The sequence below is a fragment of the Strix aluco genome, chromosome 4 (assembly GCF_031877795.1).
Source record: "Strix aluco isolate bStrAlu1 chromosome 4, bStrAlu1.hap1, whole genome shotgun sequence".
NCBI lineage: Eukaryota > Metazoa > Chordata > Aves > Strigiformes > Strigidae > Strix > Strix aluco.
The window spans coordinates 73,916,265-73,931,179 of record NC_133934.1 but is presented as its reverse complement, the minus strand read 5'-3'; the positions used below and the strand labels follow the sequence as shown (position 1 = coordinate 73,931,179).

Below are 14,915 nucleotides of genomic sequence, written 5' to 3'. Positions count from 1 at the left end.
TTTTTGCAGGCTTTCCTGAGGGGGATTTCTCCGCGGCGGTGAAGCTTTCCGCTGGAAAGATGGCCACTGAGCTCGGCATTGAGGGAGAGCCAGGTGAGGCTTCTGCGAGCAGCCGGCTTCTTGGGCTGCCCGCCCGGCCCCGACACCTCGCGGGTTGGCCCAGCCGCCGCCTCGGGGCTGTGGGAGGGACGGAGCGGAGGCCCCGCAGCTGCCTCTCGGGAGCTGGGGTCAGTTTCTACAGAGGGTAGAAACCTTTTTGTTTATGGTTGTAGCAGCGAAGGTTTATGTTTTGTAGCTCTTGTAGTGCTTGCTATAGTGAATGATGGCATCAAAACTAGATAGTTAGGTGAAGATGAGTAATTAAAAGCTGTTGGTGAGGGTAATAGAAAAAAACACATGCATTTTTTGTGATAATGTCTCTTTTATCTAGTTAAGAAACTGCTGTATTTTCTATGCTTGGCTTACACCTGAAAGGCAAAAAAGCTGTCTTGCCAGTTACTCATAAAATTTGCTTTACAGCCTAAAATCAGTATTCTTCATTATGTATTATTTGTTAGAATTTTGATAATTTTAATGTAAGCTTAACATAACTGAACCAAGGCACACTTTACTTACTTACCAGCAAAGTACTGGCAAAAATTGCTTTTGTACAGTTTAGGGAATGGGTTGATGTGCAGTCCCAAGAATGTTACTGTCTCTGTCACTAGTTAGTGTTGTTGGAAAACTTGGTAGCATGCTGGGAAGTAGGACAAGATTACAGTGTATAAAGTGCTATGGCTGTGCATCACTCAGTAATCAGAATTCCAAGTGGTACTATGTATGACAGCTTTAGGTGGCCAAAGGTGAAAGACCAGTTCTTGGTTCCAAGGACCTTAGTAGCAAAAAAGCTTCTATCTGAGCCAGCAGAGTCATCCTGGCTCAGAAGCCTGTATCTTTATTGAGTATTTATTATACTGTGATGTGAACAAATGATGGATTTTCAAATACTGGTATTTTGCTTTTTCATAGGTATTTAATTTGTCTGGGTGTAGCTTCTTATTTTATAAATCTTTAGGCTCTAAATAGACCTTAGACTAAACTCACTGTGAAGTGGTAGGAGGTGCCTTTTCTATCAAGGAGTTTAATTCTTTCTTTAAAAATCTTCATATATTTTGAAAGGTGCCAAATGATAAATTTGAAGTTGGCTTGTATGCTGACTGAGATGTAAATTATTTGAGGCCTGCTCCAAGTCTCACATATGGATTGCTGTTTCTCTTGTTTCATGAATGTGTAATCAAAGATTTAAGATGCTGAATGTGTGTTCTATACATAAAAAGAGATTCTCTAAGCTTTATTGTATTTAATGTAGCATAAATATTTGTTGTGTTAAATATGTAGCTATAAAAAAGGTTCTCATAGTGAAAAGCTAGCCTCAGGCACTGATGAGTTATAAACAGTTTCACCTGAATGCATTTTGAAGTATCAGCAGCCAACCCTACAAATAGTAATTCTTCCATTGTGTTACATATTTTCATTATAAGCTGCTAAATACATGGGACTTCTATCAGAATGTATTTAATGATTTACTGTTGAAGCTGAGTACATCTGTAAGGGGTATTTAAGATTTGTCCCCCTTTGCACCTATGGCCCCTCATGTTTGCAGACTGCTTTGACTGGTGAGGGCAGCTACTTTCTCCTTCCTGTTTCTTGGCATCCTTTTACTATTACCTCCTTTCTCTCTCCTCTGTTTTCTTCCTATACCTTCTCTTAGAAGATTAGAACCAGAAAAAGAACCATGAGATGCATATCAAGAAAAATAAGCAAGATGTTGTTTTAAATTGAAATGTATGCATTACCTTGCTGACTTCCTTTTTCTTTCTTTTTACCCATTCCAGTTACAAAGGTGTCACTCGGATTCTTATAAAATAAAATGGAATATTTCAGTTGGAAAGGACCTACAACAATCTCTTAGTCCAACTGCCTGACCATTTCAGGGCTGACCAGAAGTTAAAGCATGTTGTTAACAGCATTGTCCAAATGTCTCAAATACTGACAGGCTTGAGGCATTGACCACCTCTCTAGGAAGCCTGTTCCAGTGTTTGACCACCCTCTCAGTCAAGAAATGCCTCCTAATGTCCAGCCTAAACCTCTCCTGGCTCAGCTTTGAACCATTCCCACACACCCTATCACTGGATCCCAGGAAGAAGAGCTCAGCACCCCCCTCTCCACTTCCCCTCCTCAGGAAGCCGTAGAGAGCAATGAGGCCGCCCCTCGGCCTCCTTTTCTCCAAACTAGACAAGCCCAAAGCCCTCAGCTGCTCCTCACAGAACATCCCTTCCAGCCCCTTCACCAGTTTTGTTGCCCTCCTCTGGAGGCATTCAAGGACTTTCACATCCACTTAAACTGTGGGGCCCAGAACTGCCCACAGCACTCAAGGTGAGGCCGCACCAGTGCTGAATACAGCAGGATGATCACCTTTTCTGACCGGCTGGTTACGCTGTGTTTTTGTTAGATCAAGGATCCCTCCATGAACAAGTGGAAAGATCTGTTACTTCTCCCTTCCAGCCTTCTGCTGGTTCTTTTGTTTGTAGTACAAGTAGTCTCTGAAATTCCCATAGCCAAAGTTAGATGAGTAAGGAAGAGCGACACCTTAGTTGATGTTCCCAGCTCAGCAGTGTGAAATTACTCGTTATGCTTTGCTGCTTACAGACTACATTTCTTCATTCTTGTTGGTGTTTCTTCTGGATATACTTGCCTGCTCGGATCCATTTATCAGTGAAGCTCTCTTGACCTAAGTTTCTTGAAAGTTTGTTGAAAACTGCAGGGTTGAGTTCCCAACAGCAGGTTAATTGTCAAACATTCAGCTGATTGAATTGGACACAGTGTGATTTGTTGCACCCGGACCTGGTGAATCATTAAGATGTGTATGTGTTTTTGTGGGTTTTCTAGGCAGAAACTTCATTTTTAAAATCTAAAAAAAAAAAAAAGGAATGTGAAAGAAATAGAAGTCATTATTATTACACAGTCTTTGTAGGCTTTTTTTCCAGTCCTATTTTAATTAAATTAATTGTGCTAATAGAAGAATTTTATGATGTTGTGTGCCTTCAAAGCACTAAATGTGTTAAACTTATTTCTGACTGCCAGTCAGATTTATCTAGATAATGGCCCATGTTGTAGCTATGATTCTCAGACTTTTGTATTTTTCAGATCAGAGACTAAATATGGCACTTGGACAGTATGAAACAGATGAGATTTTGAAAGCTACTGCTGAGCAGGTATGTGAACTCGGGGATGGAAGTAGTAAGAATTTTTGTGATGAGGTTTTGTGACGAACATCTTTGCACACATAGAGCACAAACCACTTCAATGTGGCCTTGCTTTGGCTCCATCACACAACTTTAGGGTTGCTTGTTGTTTTTCCAAGCAGCAACAGCAGAATAATACTGTCATAACAGTGAATTCTGGTATTTTGGATACATTTTCAGCAGTTTGTCACATGCGGAAGAACATAGCCCTGTATGAAAGAATACTTGATTCCTACTTTAGTAGCCTTTTCCACTTTTGTAGACTTCTCTTTTCAAAGAGACTGGTCTCATGTTGAGATAACTTTTCACGCTGGGTACTGTAAGCCTGTCTGCAAGCCTGTGTAGAAGCAAGGACATCACCACTTTCCTGATGCTGAGATGCATGGAAATGAACTTAGCACTTACACAAACTTGTGAGTGTTCTTTAAAGAGCCAGGTGATTCCCTCTCAGATGCAATTATGCTTTATATCAGAGCATCTTGAAAAAAAAATATTATTTTTTCAAATTGAGCCAGGACTTAAAGATTTTTGAACATAAACCTGGAACTGATCATGTGGGATATTGCATATGATCACAGTACAGGCAGAACAGCAGCTTTGGGTTGCATATAAAAATTTAAAACTACATGTAGTCATGTGCAAGTACTAATATACAAAGTATACCATTACAGAAAAATGCCCCTGGTGGTGATGGCATATCAGGATCCCGGATGATGGACCAAAGGTAACTGATTTCAAATTATAAGTGGGAATACTACAAAGTATTTAAAAGAAATTGTCATATGTTTTTAAAAGTGTAAATATCCAGGTGAGCCTGGTCTTATGTACATGTGTTCACAGCTCTGAGAACTTGTGAATGGAGGTCTGTGAAAGTGTTGCTGTAGCCCTTGTTTATAGATACTATTCTGTTTATTCAGTACATTAAATGCATGACTTTTCTACAATCTGTAAAATAAAGGATGAGATATGAATGAAGGGATTTTTATAGTCTACACTTTAACATAATAAACAAAAGTGCTGGTAAGACTGTACTGATCTAGGTAACACAGGTAACTGCTGACTGTTGAGGTCAGGTGGATGTATTTAAAAATATTTATTTGACAATCTTGAACTAACAGTTGCATATTAGGAAATTGTTTAATAATCATTGTCACTTTTTTTTATAAAATAACCTATGCTTTCTTGTTAGCTTTTAAGGCATTATCAGTCTAGACAAATACAGAATTTTCAGAGAATTATTCTTGATTTACAAAAATATTAGGAAGGAAGAATTATATAAATAGGAGGGTATTATTTTATGTTGTCTTATAGGCCGCTTTACTGTTGTATGTGAAAGCAGTAACAAAGTCTAGTCTAATCATTTGGGATTCTCTGTATGAAATATTAATGTAGTATTAATGCTCATTTATAGCATCCCATGTTCTAGTTATACAGGAAGTCTGCTGTTAATGATCATACTTTAGAAGTAGTAATTAAACTTACTAATTTGATTCTGGTGCATGTTGAGCTTGGAAACAAAGTGACGTGACTGGTTTGTTCTGTTCTCTAGATTAAGAATTCTTTAAAACTAGTTAATTATCAGAATAATGTTTTAGCATTTACAAAATTTCTTCTACTTATGTTTTTCAACTTTTTAGCTTGTCAATTCTAATCACAGAGTACGATAAACACTTGGAAGAAATGAGAGAACAGCTGCAGCTTTATCAGGTATGGATGTTTCTAACATTTCAGACTGTATATTCTTAGCATTTTACAGTATTAATGTCTAGGCCGTTAGCTCTTGTCAATAAAGGAAAGTATGCCTACACCATGCTTCACAAACTTGCTGGACTGCAGACTGCCTCAAACGGATGAACAGAGAACTTTCTATGACAAGATTGGGAGATTGTCCAAATTGTAGATTACCGTGTGTTTGGAGAAGCAGTGCTGTGAAATGAAACGTGCATGCTTTACTTCTCTTACAGGTGTTCTGGTGTGGTTGCAGGTACCTTTTCTGGGTGACATTCAGAGCAAGGCAGCTATTTGCGCCTCTCAGCAGCTCAGTCTTGCAAGTATAGGTACACCCAGCCGCCTTCATTCTTAATAATTCTTCACTGTTTATTATTGTAGAGGCTGAGGTGGAGGGGGACTGTCCTCCTTTCAACCACAGAAAAATGCAACTTTTTAATGCTTCATATGGTCACCGAAAAGTGATTAATAATTAAAACCTGTGGCATACAGAAAGCAATCTTTACTTGTGATCTACAAGCAGAAGTTATACTCTGGTTTTGGTTTAATGCACTTAATTGTTTGATCTGTCCATCATAAAAATTCTGCAAATACAGTCTCCAAGCTTGGCCAATTTCAGAAGGCACCATGGTTTCGTTGCACTATTTAGTTAACAAAACAGTCATGTCATGTAACTGAAGTTTCTCCTCAGTTAATTCCTAAACTCTTTTTTCAAATGCTTACTGCATAAAAGGTGAGTTATCTACCGTATCCCTAAAAAAACCCTTGAGTTAATTAAAAATCCACCCTTAAAAGCTATAAGAATTCCAAAAGGTATGTTTAATGCTCATAATAACTTCTGAATGCTTAGGTATAACAGGACTTAGCAGCAGTTTAATTTAAGTGGCACCCTGTGACTTTCCTTAAAAAAGAAAGTGATTTTTATTTACTGTATTATGCTGAATTAGATTGTCCATCTTTTAGAGTATGAATCACTTAAATGAGTGCTTACTCTTGCATGTTTTTGTGTTAGGAACAAATGAGGCAGATGAGACTAAAATTTGAACAAGTCACCAAGGAAAATGAAAGGTAAATAATTGCACTGCCCTGTTACTACTGCTGGTTTTGTTGATTTCTAAACCTTAAAAAGCTTTTTTATAGGACCTTGAAGTCTTTTGAATCTGCTTAATGGCTGAGGATTTCATACTTGTGAGCTTAATGTTAGAGTCTTTAAGTGTTTAATATAGATTACAGCACCAGGGTAGGCAATGTAACCATATCTCAAAAAGAAGTAGGTATTAAACTATTTCACACTGTCTATTGTGTTTATAGAATGTAACTTAAGAGATTTAAATGTGACTTAGAAGTAAATAGTATGTACAGATTGAAGGTGCAGTATGCTTCACTTGTTAAAAATCCCCTGTTAAGTCGATACTTGGCTGAACTTAGTTCTTTGAATTTCAGTCTGCATGCAGAGTTGAAAGAGGCTCTTAAGAAACAACTGGAGGCTCTTCCTTTCGTGCCTCTAGAAACCGATATTGCTGCAGATGAAGGCATAGTGAGAAACCTTCAAGAACAACTACAGCTGGCGAATCAAGTGTGTGAGATGAAACATTTGTACTGGTTTATTTCTCTTGTTGTGCCTTGGCAGATTAGGGAAAGCTGTCTTATTTCTTGGTTCAGAATTCATTTGTTTAGAATTTCTTGAGACTATTTTGAGGCCCTCTTGATTCTCTGTAGATAAAGAAACAAGTACTTATACTTTCAACTTAAAGACCTGAAGGGAGTTCATGTAAGAAGTTTTTAATATTAACTTGTGCCTGTAACTTTACCTAGTTGACTTGATCTTTATATTGAATTCCTGACCAGGAAATTAATGAAATACTTTGTTCAATTCAAGTTTTTGTAGTAGCTTGTCATTTTAATCAAAAACACTGTAATGTGATATGAGGAAGCAACTATATGTGGGGTAGCAAAAATGATATTTAATCAAAAAATAAGCACATTTTGTTGAGATTATTAAAACAGTGTATTAACCCTGTTGTGTATGATTAAGTTGAAGTTAAATTGACAGCTGAACTTTGGTATTTGAGTATTATATGCTGTAGGCCTACAGTAAATGACTGTGAAAGTTTGAGCTATAAAAAAAAATCTGGAAGACTTGCAGTTGTAGGTGGAATTTGAGCTTGTAAGCATCTGTTATTCTGCATCTGAATTTGTTATTTTGTCTGTGTAGTTGTAACATGTGCAGAGAAAAGTACAGAAAATGGCATTTCTTCAAAATAGAAGACTTCTCTTTTTAGACAATGATAGTTGAAAGTATATGTGCTATAATATAATATTCTATACAAACCATTGTTCTGTAACTTAGGAAAAAGAACAAGCAATAGAGCTCTGGCAGACTGTATTACAGGAGCATGCTCAACTCCAGCAGCAGTACGAGGAGCGTGGGACTGAAACGCAGATTCACGTGGCTGAAAGTCAAAAGCAGAAAGTAATTTTCATGTATATTGTTGTTAATTTTGAAATGTTTTTCTATACTGTTAAGATTCTGGGTCTGTGTGTAGTCAAAATGAAGTGTGGGGGGGTTCTACTAGTCCTGTTAATTATTTTCCATAATAGTCATGTGAAGTTGAGTGGCCATATGTGGTCACTGATTCATCAGCTAAATGCATTGTTACAATTGGAAAAGTTCTTTATTTGAAATATATGGACAGGAACGTGGGGAAGGCACCGGGTCAATCTTAGTGCCTAGATACATATATGTGCACCAGATATGCATATACATATAAATAATTGTGTTTGAATTGCGTGGTTGGAAATCTGCAGTAGAGTTCAACATCTGAAAAAGCTGCTAAAGATTTCTGAATTCTAAGATAGAAGTCTTTCATGTTTTCTCTGATGTTTGAATCCTGAATTTTGTCTGTAAGATCATAGTGGGGTAGTGGGAAAAATAGCCTCTATTTCCTGTTGTCATTCAGTAAAGAAGTGTGTGTAAACAGGTGAATCACAGAATCATCTAGGTTGGAAAGGACCTTGAAGATCATCTAGTCCAACCTTTAACCTAGCATTGGCAGTTTCCAACTACACCATATCCCTCAGCGCTAAGAACCTGAAGATTCAGGTTCACCAGTATTCTTCTAATGCTAGCTTGTGTTCAGCAGCCTGTTTCTCTTCTGTTGTTTCTGGGCACAGCCCTTCAGAAAAGTTCATAAAACCCTTCAGGAAAGTTCATAAAAGCTGTTTTGCTCTGATGAGCTGCGTAAAGATGTTCAGTGTGTGAAGAACTAATAGAAACTTCACACCTGTATGTACCTCGCTACAGGTATTTCCATGTCTGTAAAGAGATGCTACAAATTTTTGGACATTTCCATTTTCAAGTACACTAGACTTGTGGGCACAGTTACAGCTCACCCATATAACATTTTTTTTACTGCTTTTTTATCTTTGTGGTATTGTCCAGCAATATGCTCTTTTCCCAGAAACAGGAAAAATATCTGTATAGCTATTGTGCTCTGTCAAGTTTCATAACTTCAAGTAATAGTTATGAAGATTCTCTTATCTACATGTAGTTCAACGTTTTGCTTCTGTTCCTTCCATTAGATTATTTCATGTGTTGCTTTGTCAGTTACTGGTAACACGCACATAGTAGAGCATACAGGGTCACTGGTAGCTGTTGGAGGGTTTAGGGCTGTCAGAGTCCACTTTCCATTCATAACTAAATTCTTGGTGGATTTTAATGTCATTGTAAGAAGAATGAGGTTGAGCTGCCTTTTATTTTTAAATACTACTGGTCTCCCATAGAAAATGGCTTTTCAGTTAAACTATTTTAGGTTTTGCTTTTAATGGAGGAACAGAAAATAGCTATCAGAGGTAAATAGAAATAGATGAGACCAACTAGAATTGGAATAGACAGAAAGCAAAGATGAAAGAGGATGCTGTTGTAAGGGTTGGATGTAATAAATAAGGGAGTCGATAGAATAGGCTTCTGGCATATACTTGACCTTGAGACTGTTAGATAAACACAGCACAATTAGTAGGTATTCCAGCTCAGGGACCTGAGTCCTCTCTATGCTCTGAAGACATTTGGCATGCTGCAGTTGATTTTTTTTCTGTGTTACGCTAGTTTTCCTAGGACAACAGAGTTCATGTTCAGGGACTGAGGAGTTTAATCGAACAATTTTTTGTATGAACACAAACATCCTATATGTCAAATAGCAAATTAAACATGTCCATACAGGCATTTTGTAATTAAGGGGTGCGTGTCTGCTACTGTGCGTAGCAAAAATGCTTGTAGTAGCATCATAGTCTGTGTGGCTCTTCAAAGGCACTACTCGTGTACGCTTTCATATTCAGATAGTAAGTGCGTATGATTTTTGGAAGGAGGCAATTTTTAATTGAGTGAAATTCAGATACGTTTTTCAGTAGTAAATCTAACTTTCCAGATTACTAGGTCCACAGCTAACAGCAATCTAATTAAAATCTACAAAGGCATATAGAATTTCCTGCAACATGTATACATTTTTTTGAAAATGTTTTCAGTTGACTATGAACTTTATAATTATACACTCTTTATGGTGATAATGATTATAAGAAGCTCTGAATTATCTTTCTAGGATCAACTGACTGGCTTTCAACAGTTGACTCAGCAAGCGCATATAGCCCATGAGAAAATGGAGTCGGTAAGTAAAACTTTCTGAACAGTGACCTGGTAAACTTTTTTTTCCTAGTAGAACCTCAAATTATAAAAGAAAAGGAAAAAGTCCTTCATATATACTTGGCTGAAAAAGAAATTGTGCCACTCAGCTTTGCAAACTTCTCTAGGGACCTGTCAAAAATCAAGTAGTAATGGCTTTTTTCCTGAACTCCAAACACCAGGTCAGGCTGGTTGTGAGGTTAGCTCCTTAATAGTATGTGAGCTCTTTCTTCAGGAAGTCAGTGGTAAGCTTACACTCAAAATTTTAGTATGTGGTGAGTGTACTTCAGTCACACATTATAAACCATCTTCACAAGGGAAAAATTTATTTAAATGATGACCTTTTATAGGCTAGCTCAGTCACATGTTTATCGATACCTAGTTTGGCACTGCTGGCTTCGGTGTCTTTGTCGTTGACCCTTTCAGGGATTTTTCTGAGCTCTACTCATCTTCTAGTGTTTCATCCATATCCTTAGATTGTGAGACTTCTTAGTCTCTAAGCTTTAGCCTAGGACTTCCAGGATTGACAAACAATTTTAATGTCATAGAAACACTGAGGTAAAAGACTTGAAGTTCCTGGCTGAGTAGCTTCTCTGAAAGACATGATTCCTATGTTATTTCTGATTAATGTTTGTCTTAGATACTGGCAGTGCAAAAAGACTCCTAACCTAGTCTAGGCAGTCTACTGTCTTCTGTGGTTATTGCTGGAACTTTTTCATCACATCTGACCTCTTGTTAAAATACAAGCCTGTTTCTTTGGTGTGAAATATTTGTAGGTATGAAGGAAGGATTACTGCACTCTTTGTCATGGTGCCTCTGTTATTGAAAACTTTTATATTGCCATCTTTTCCCTTTCCCTGCTTTTTCTATTCTGTTCAAGCAAGTCAACTCTTTAAATGTTCTCTGACAATGTTTTCAAAATGTCTAATCATTCTTCTTGCTTATCTTTAAATTCTTTCCAGTTGTGCCATCATTCTTGATCTATGGTGCTGGAAATAGCACAGTACTCCAATTGAGCCCTTGCCAAGGTTGAGTAGTATATTGCAGATTACTACAGAATTGTATCTTGAAAGCAGTTGTACTATTTACAAGCTATTTCATTAGTATTGATAAAAGCAAAATAATGCTCTCAGAGAGGAACTTTTGCCTTCTGTTGTCGGTGATGGTCTCACAATTAACTTTCTCTGAAGATAGATACTTTAGAGTTAGGGGGGGTTGCTGTCTGAAAACAATCTCAAGCAAATACTATTATGAGCTTTTAAAGCAGTTTTGCTGAGGATTTGGAAGTTACAGACTGATCTGCAGTTACAAGCAAATAAGTAATAGGTGCCTCAAAAAAATCAGAATCACCAAATGCTTAAAATCATAAAATTGAAAAGGGGTGATGCAGAGAGGAGAGAGTGAACTCTTTGAAAGAGATGAAACAGATGATGTTAAGATAAATGTAATCCATTTGTTTGGTTATCAAAAATACATTTAGCAAGGTCTGTTACCAAAGGCATAAATGTCATGCAATAAAGAAGCATGCCCTTTTTTGAACTAACAAACTGAAAAATAGGAAGTTAAGAGACAGAGTAATTAGTCAGGTTTTTTATTGTGGTAAAACAGCTGTGTTTCCTAGATGTGCTCAGGTTAGAGTTGATCAGGATATTTATAAGTGTTCTGGAAATGAGATTCAGTATTGAGGTAACAGTGTTCACTACTGATGTTAAACTATTTAGGGTAGTGAAAACTGAAGTAAACTGCAGAAATTTGCAGAAATTTCTCATGATATTGAGAAATATACTCATTGAGAGTTCTCAATATACTCATGATGTTGAGTATTCGGGTGAATTTTGTCTGACATTTCACTGGTATTAGTAAAAAAAAAAATTATGTATGTGGGCAAGAGGGAGCTTTCACTTTGGGTACTCTGGTCTTGAAATTAACCACTCAATGTAACTGAGAACTAGGAAGTATCTGAAAACGATTCTTAACAGTCAAAAAAGCAAGAAGAATGTTAGCAATTATTGGGAGGGGAGTGGGAAGGAATATGTTGTGCATAAGTCCACAGTACAGTAGCTTCTTGAATGCTGCCTGCAGGTGTGGTCATCTCTAATATCTCAGTGTAAGGTCTATGTAAGATCTAGTAAAGGTTAGTAGGGTAACAAAAAGTATGAAGTGACTTTCCTTCGACTGTCTTCTCATTTGAGAATGACCCCTTCAGCGCTATGACTGGTATAGAAAGAATGAAGGAGGAGCAATTGCTCCTTGTTTCTTGTCTCTAAAAGAAAGGAATTGTTTCCAGCAACATGTGGTCCGCTGTGGTAGTCATAGTCACAAGGTATGCTAGACACCTAAACTAGATGGGAATGCAGGTGGTAGGTCTGAGCTATTACAATTCTCACTTCAGAAGTTTTTACACTACCAAAATCTTGGAAAGAAGGGAAGGATCACTCTGCATTTGCTTTTCTAAGACACTCTACCTAAACCTTGGCACTTGGAGACCAGCCACAGTGTTAAATAGACCTTATTGGCTATTTTTATGGTATTATATTCTGTAGAAATGCCCTATAACAATTCTGAATATATAACATTTTCAACACAATAAGGCAAACGTTACAAATGTCTACTTATTTTTCAGAGCCATCAACAGTTTCTGAAAACTGTAACACAACAGAATGTGGAACTAGAGCAGCTACAAAAACAACTGAGGTATAAACCAGGCAATTTTAAAAATCATTAAGTATCTTTTCTATAGCTTTTTCTAACCTGCTGCTGTATCGTGGGCCTTGTTTGTACTGCAAACGGACTTGATAGTGATAGTTACAATGGTTTCAGTTAATTCCTCTTAAGTTTGTTACAAATATGTGCATCATTAGTGTGAGGCTAGTGTATTTCTGGGTAGCATTGTTTGGTTCAGCTGTTTGCTGAAATATTCAGCATTTGACCTTTGATTTAAAACAAACAAAGTGTCAGTATCACAGCAAGATTGACTCTGAAGATAAGTTTTCATTAGAATACAATTTGCTCAGAATCCAGTTACATTAATACTTGTTTCTGAAATTTGAATGTTCAAAGTCTTAATGTTTTTAATAAAATTTCCATTCATTGTTTCTCAATAAAGAGATCTAAACCATAGGGTCTTTGGAAGTTAGAGGTAAGGGAAACGGTTAATTATATTCCTGAAGTATATCAAAGCGAATGAGAAGAATACCTGTGACAGTTTCATGATTATTTGTATTTACAGCCATAGTCTGTTCAATGACAGTTTACTGTGTATGTTAACTCTTTTAGTGGTAGCTGAGGTCAAACTAGAATATAATTTCAGTTCAATAGTGGATTTGTGGATTGACAATAAGAAGGAAATAGATTCATTATCAACCAGTGATAATTTTTTTGTATAGCATTACCTAAAGCTTTAAATACGCTTTTAAAAATACACTTCTAAGTTTATAAGCTTAAAATTTATAATGTACTTAAATTTTAGTTTCATTATTAAATTTTCCTTTGATTTTAGTGATTTTAATTTCCTTTGATACTGTAATTTAAAATATTTAATATGGTTGGACTGCTATGATGTTTTAATTCATTTTATCTTTCGATTTTAAAGAATATCACCCCAAAAATTATGAAAATAACTTCCATTTTTATGTAAGCAGTTAAAGATGGCTGTATGTTTGTTCATACACTCAATTTTGTATGCAGCTTCTGCAGGTAATGCTGGTATTTGGAAGCCTAGGTTGGCTGAATGCATGCTGATACCGATTTTATCCCTGTAAGAAAGAATGGCTGCATCAGATGTTCCCTCTCCTCTCTTCCAAACCCATACAAAAATGCTACATGAAGAGCAACTGGATCTCTTGTAATGCTGAGTGATTATCACTGTAAAGATTGGGCATCATACAAATTTCAGCATCTGTTTAATGAATCTAGTTGTACTATTTGTAGATGTTAAAGTTACTCTGTCATACAGTAAAAGATACAGGTTTAGAGTGAATGAACAGATTCATTAGTGCTGAATATTGGTCATTGTTGGATATTTATTAATCACTTTTAAAATCGGTCTTTTTTTGAGATTGATTGTGTCCAAACTTTCTTGCTGTTAAAGCAATAAAAATTAGCTGCTTCTAGTATTAAGCTTTCATCCCCTACTTGGTACATTATGGTTTACTTGAATCTTATTTGTTTCAAACAATGTTTATTTTTACGTTTCCTTTATACAATAAATTTAGGACCAGAACCTGCTTACAAATGCCAAATACCTCAATCACTGAAGATGTGTTTTTGTGAGGGACTTGTTAGCATCTCTAATTTTTATTAGCCAAGATTTTTCCATGGAAAAACTGTTTTCAAAAATATTGTGTTCTGGAGAAGGAAAAGGTTGTGACAAACAATCAAAGATGAAAGGTGCTATTCAGGGTATTTGCTAAAATAAAGTATTTCCAAACTCAGTCATCACTTGCAATTTGCTTGTGCATGCTACCACTTAATTCTTAAAAGGGAAGGAACAACATTTTCATATCCCTACTTTTTGGGAATTTCTTTCCTTGCTGAGGATGTTGGTATTGAATTACTGGTTTGGTATCTCATTCATCTATAAATCTTTGGTCCTGCGTTGACATGCTTACATTGACTCATGTAATAAGTGGGTATGAAAGCAGTTAGCATTAACTGAACCGATTTTAGACATTCAATAAATGCTATCAACATTCAGTTTATTACAGCATTTCTAAACCTCTCAGTGGTTTTGATTCAAAAACAAAAAAACAACCAAAAACAAAATCATAAAACTTAAAATCATTCAGGTTGTAGTTGAGCAGCGGGTTGAATGTTTTTGTCAAACTTACAGATGTCATGATTTCCCTTGGTCTCATTTTCACTTCCGTTTTAGGCTCGATCCTTGGAGTTATATGAAATTCCTTAATGATACCACTTTGATCAAATAATTTAGGGTATGGCATGACAACCAAAATGGCCACACTCTTTGATTCCTAGCCATGCATACACACAAGGATCTGTGTAACTGTCTATATGGCCATGAGTGTGGATAGTAGAAGGAAATTGCATGTTTTCTGCTTAAACTACTGCTTCAGGAAGAAGATATATTAAAAGGTAGAAGTCCCTGGGACTGACTGAAAGCTAGTGGAGCATCTTGATCTGAGCTTTTACTTACACATGCCCAAATATATATGCATATTTTTTTATTGCTGTTTTATAATTAGTGAAATTGTGAGTGAATTTAGACT

At 36.5% G+C, this 14,915-nt stretch overlaps 1 protein-coding gene across 3 annotated transcripts in view; it reads left to right on the top strand.

Annotated features, from left to right (window-relative positions):
* The window catches only part of SCLT1 (sodium channel and clathrin linker 1), a 46,310-nt gene that overhangs the window by 434 nt on the left and 30,961 nt on the right, over positions 1–14,915 (top strand). For 2 of the 3 annotated variants that reach the window (XM_074823658.1, XM_074823656.1), the window contains exons 2-10: positions 10–93; positions 3,187–3,254; positions 3,956–4,008; positions 4,922–4,991; positions 6,025–6,080; positions 6,456–6,588; positions 7,363–7,485; positions 9,608–9,673; positions 12,311–12,381. In XM_074823658.1, the coding sequence (XP_074679759.1) occupies positions 60–93; positions 3,187–3,254; positions 3,956–4,008; positions 4,922–4,991; positions 6,025–6,080; positions 6,456–6,588; positions 7,363–7,485; positions 9,608–9,673; positions 12,311–12,381 (674 nt within the window). In that variant the 5' untranslated portion in view covers positions 10–59. Of the gene's footprint in view, positions 1–9; positions 94–208; positions 228–3,186; positions 3,255–3,955; positions 4,009–4,921; positions 4,992–6,024; positions 6,081–6,455; positions 6,589–7,362; positions 7,486–9,607; positions 9,674–12,310; positions 12,382–14,915 lie in introns of those variants that run through there. The other variant, XM_074823657.1, reaches the window with a different exon arrangement.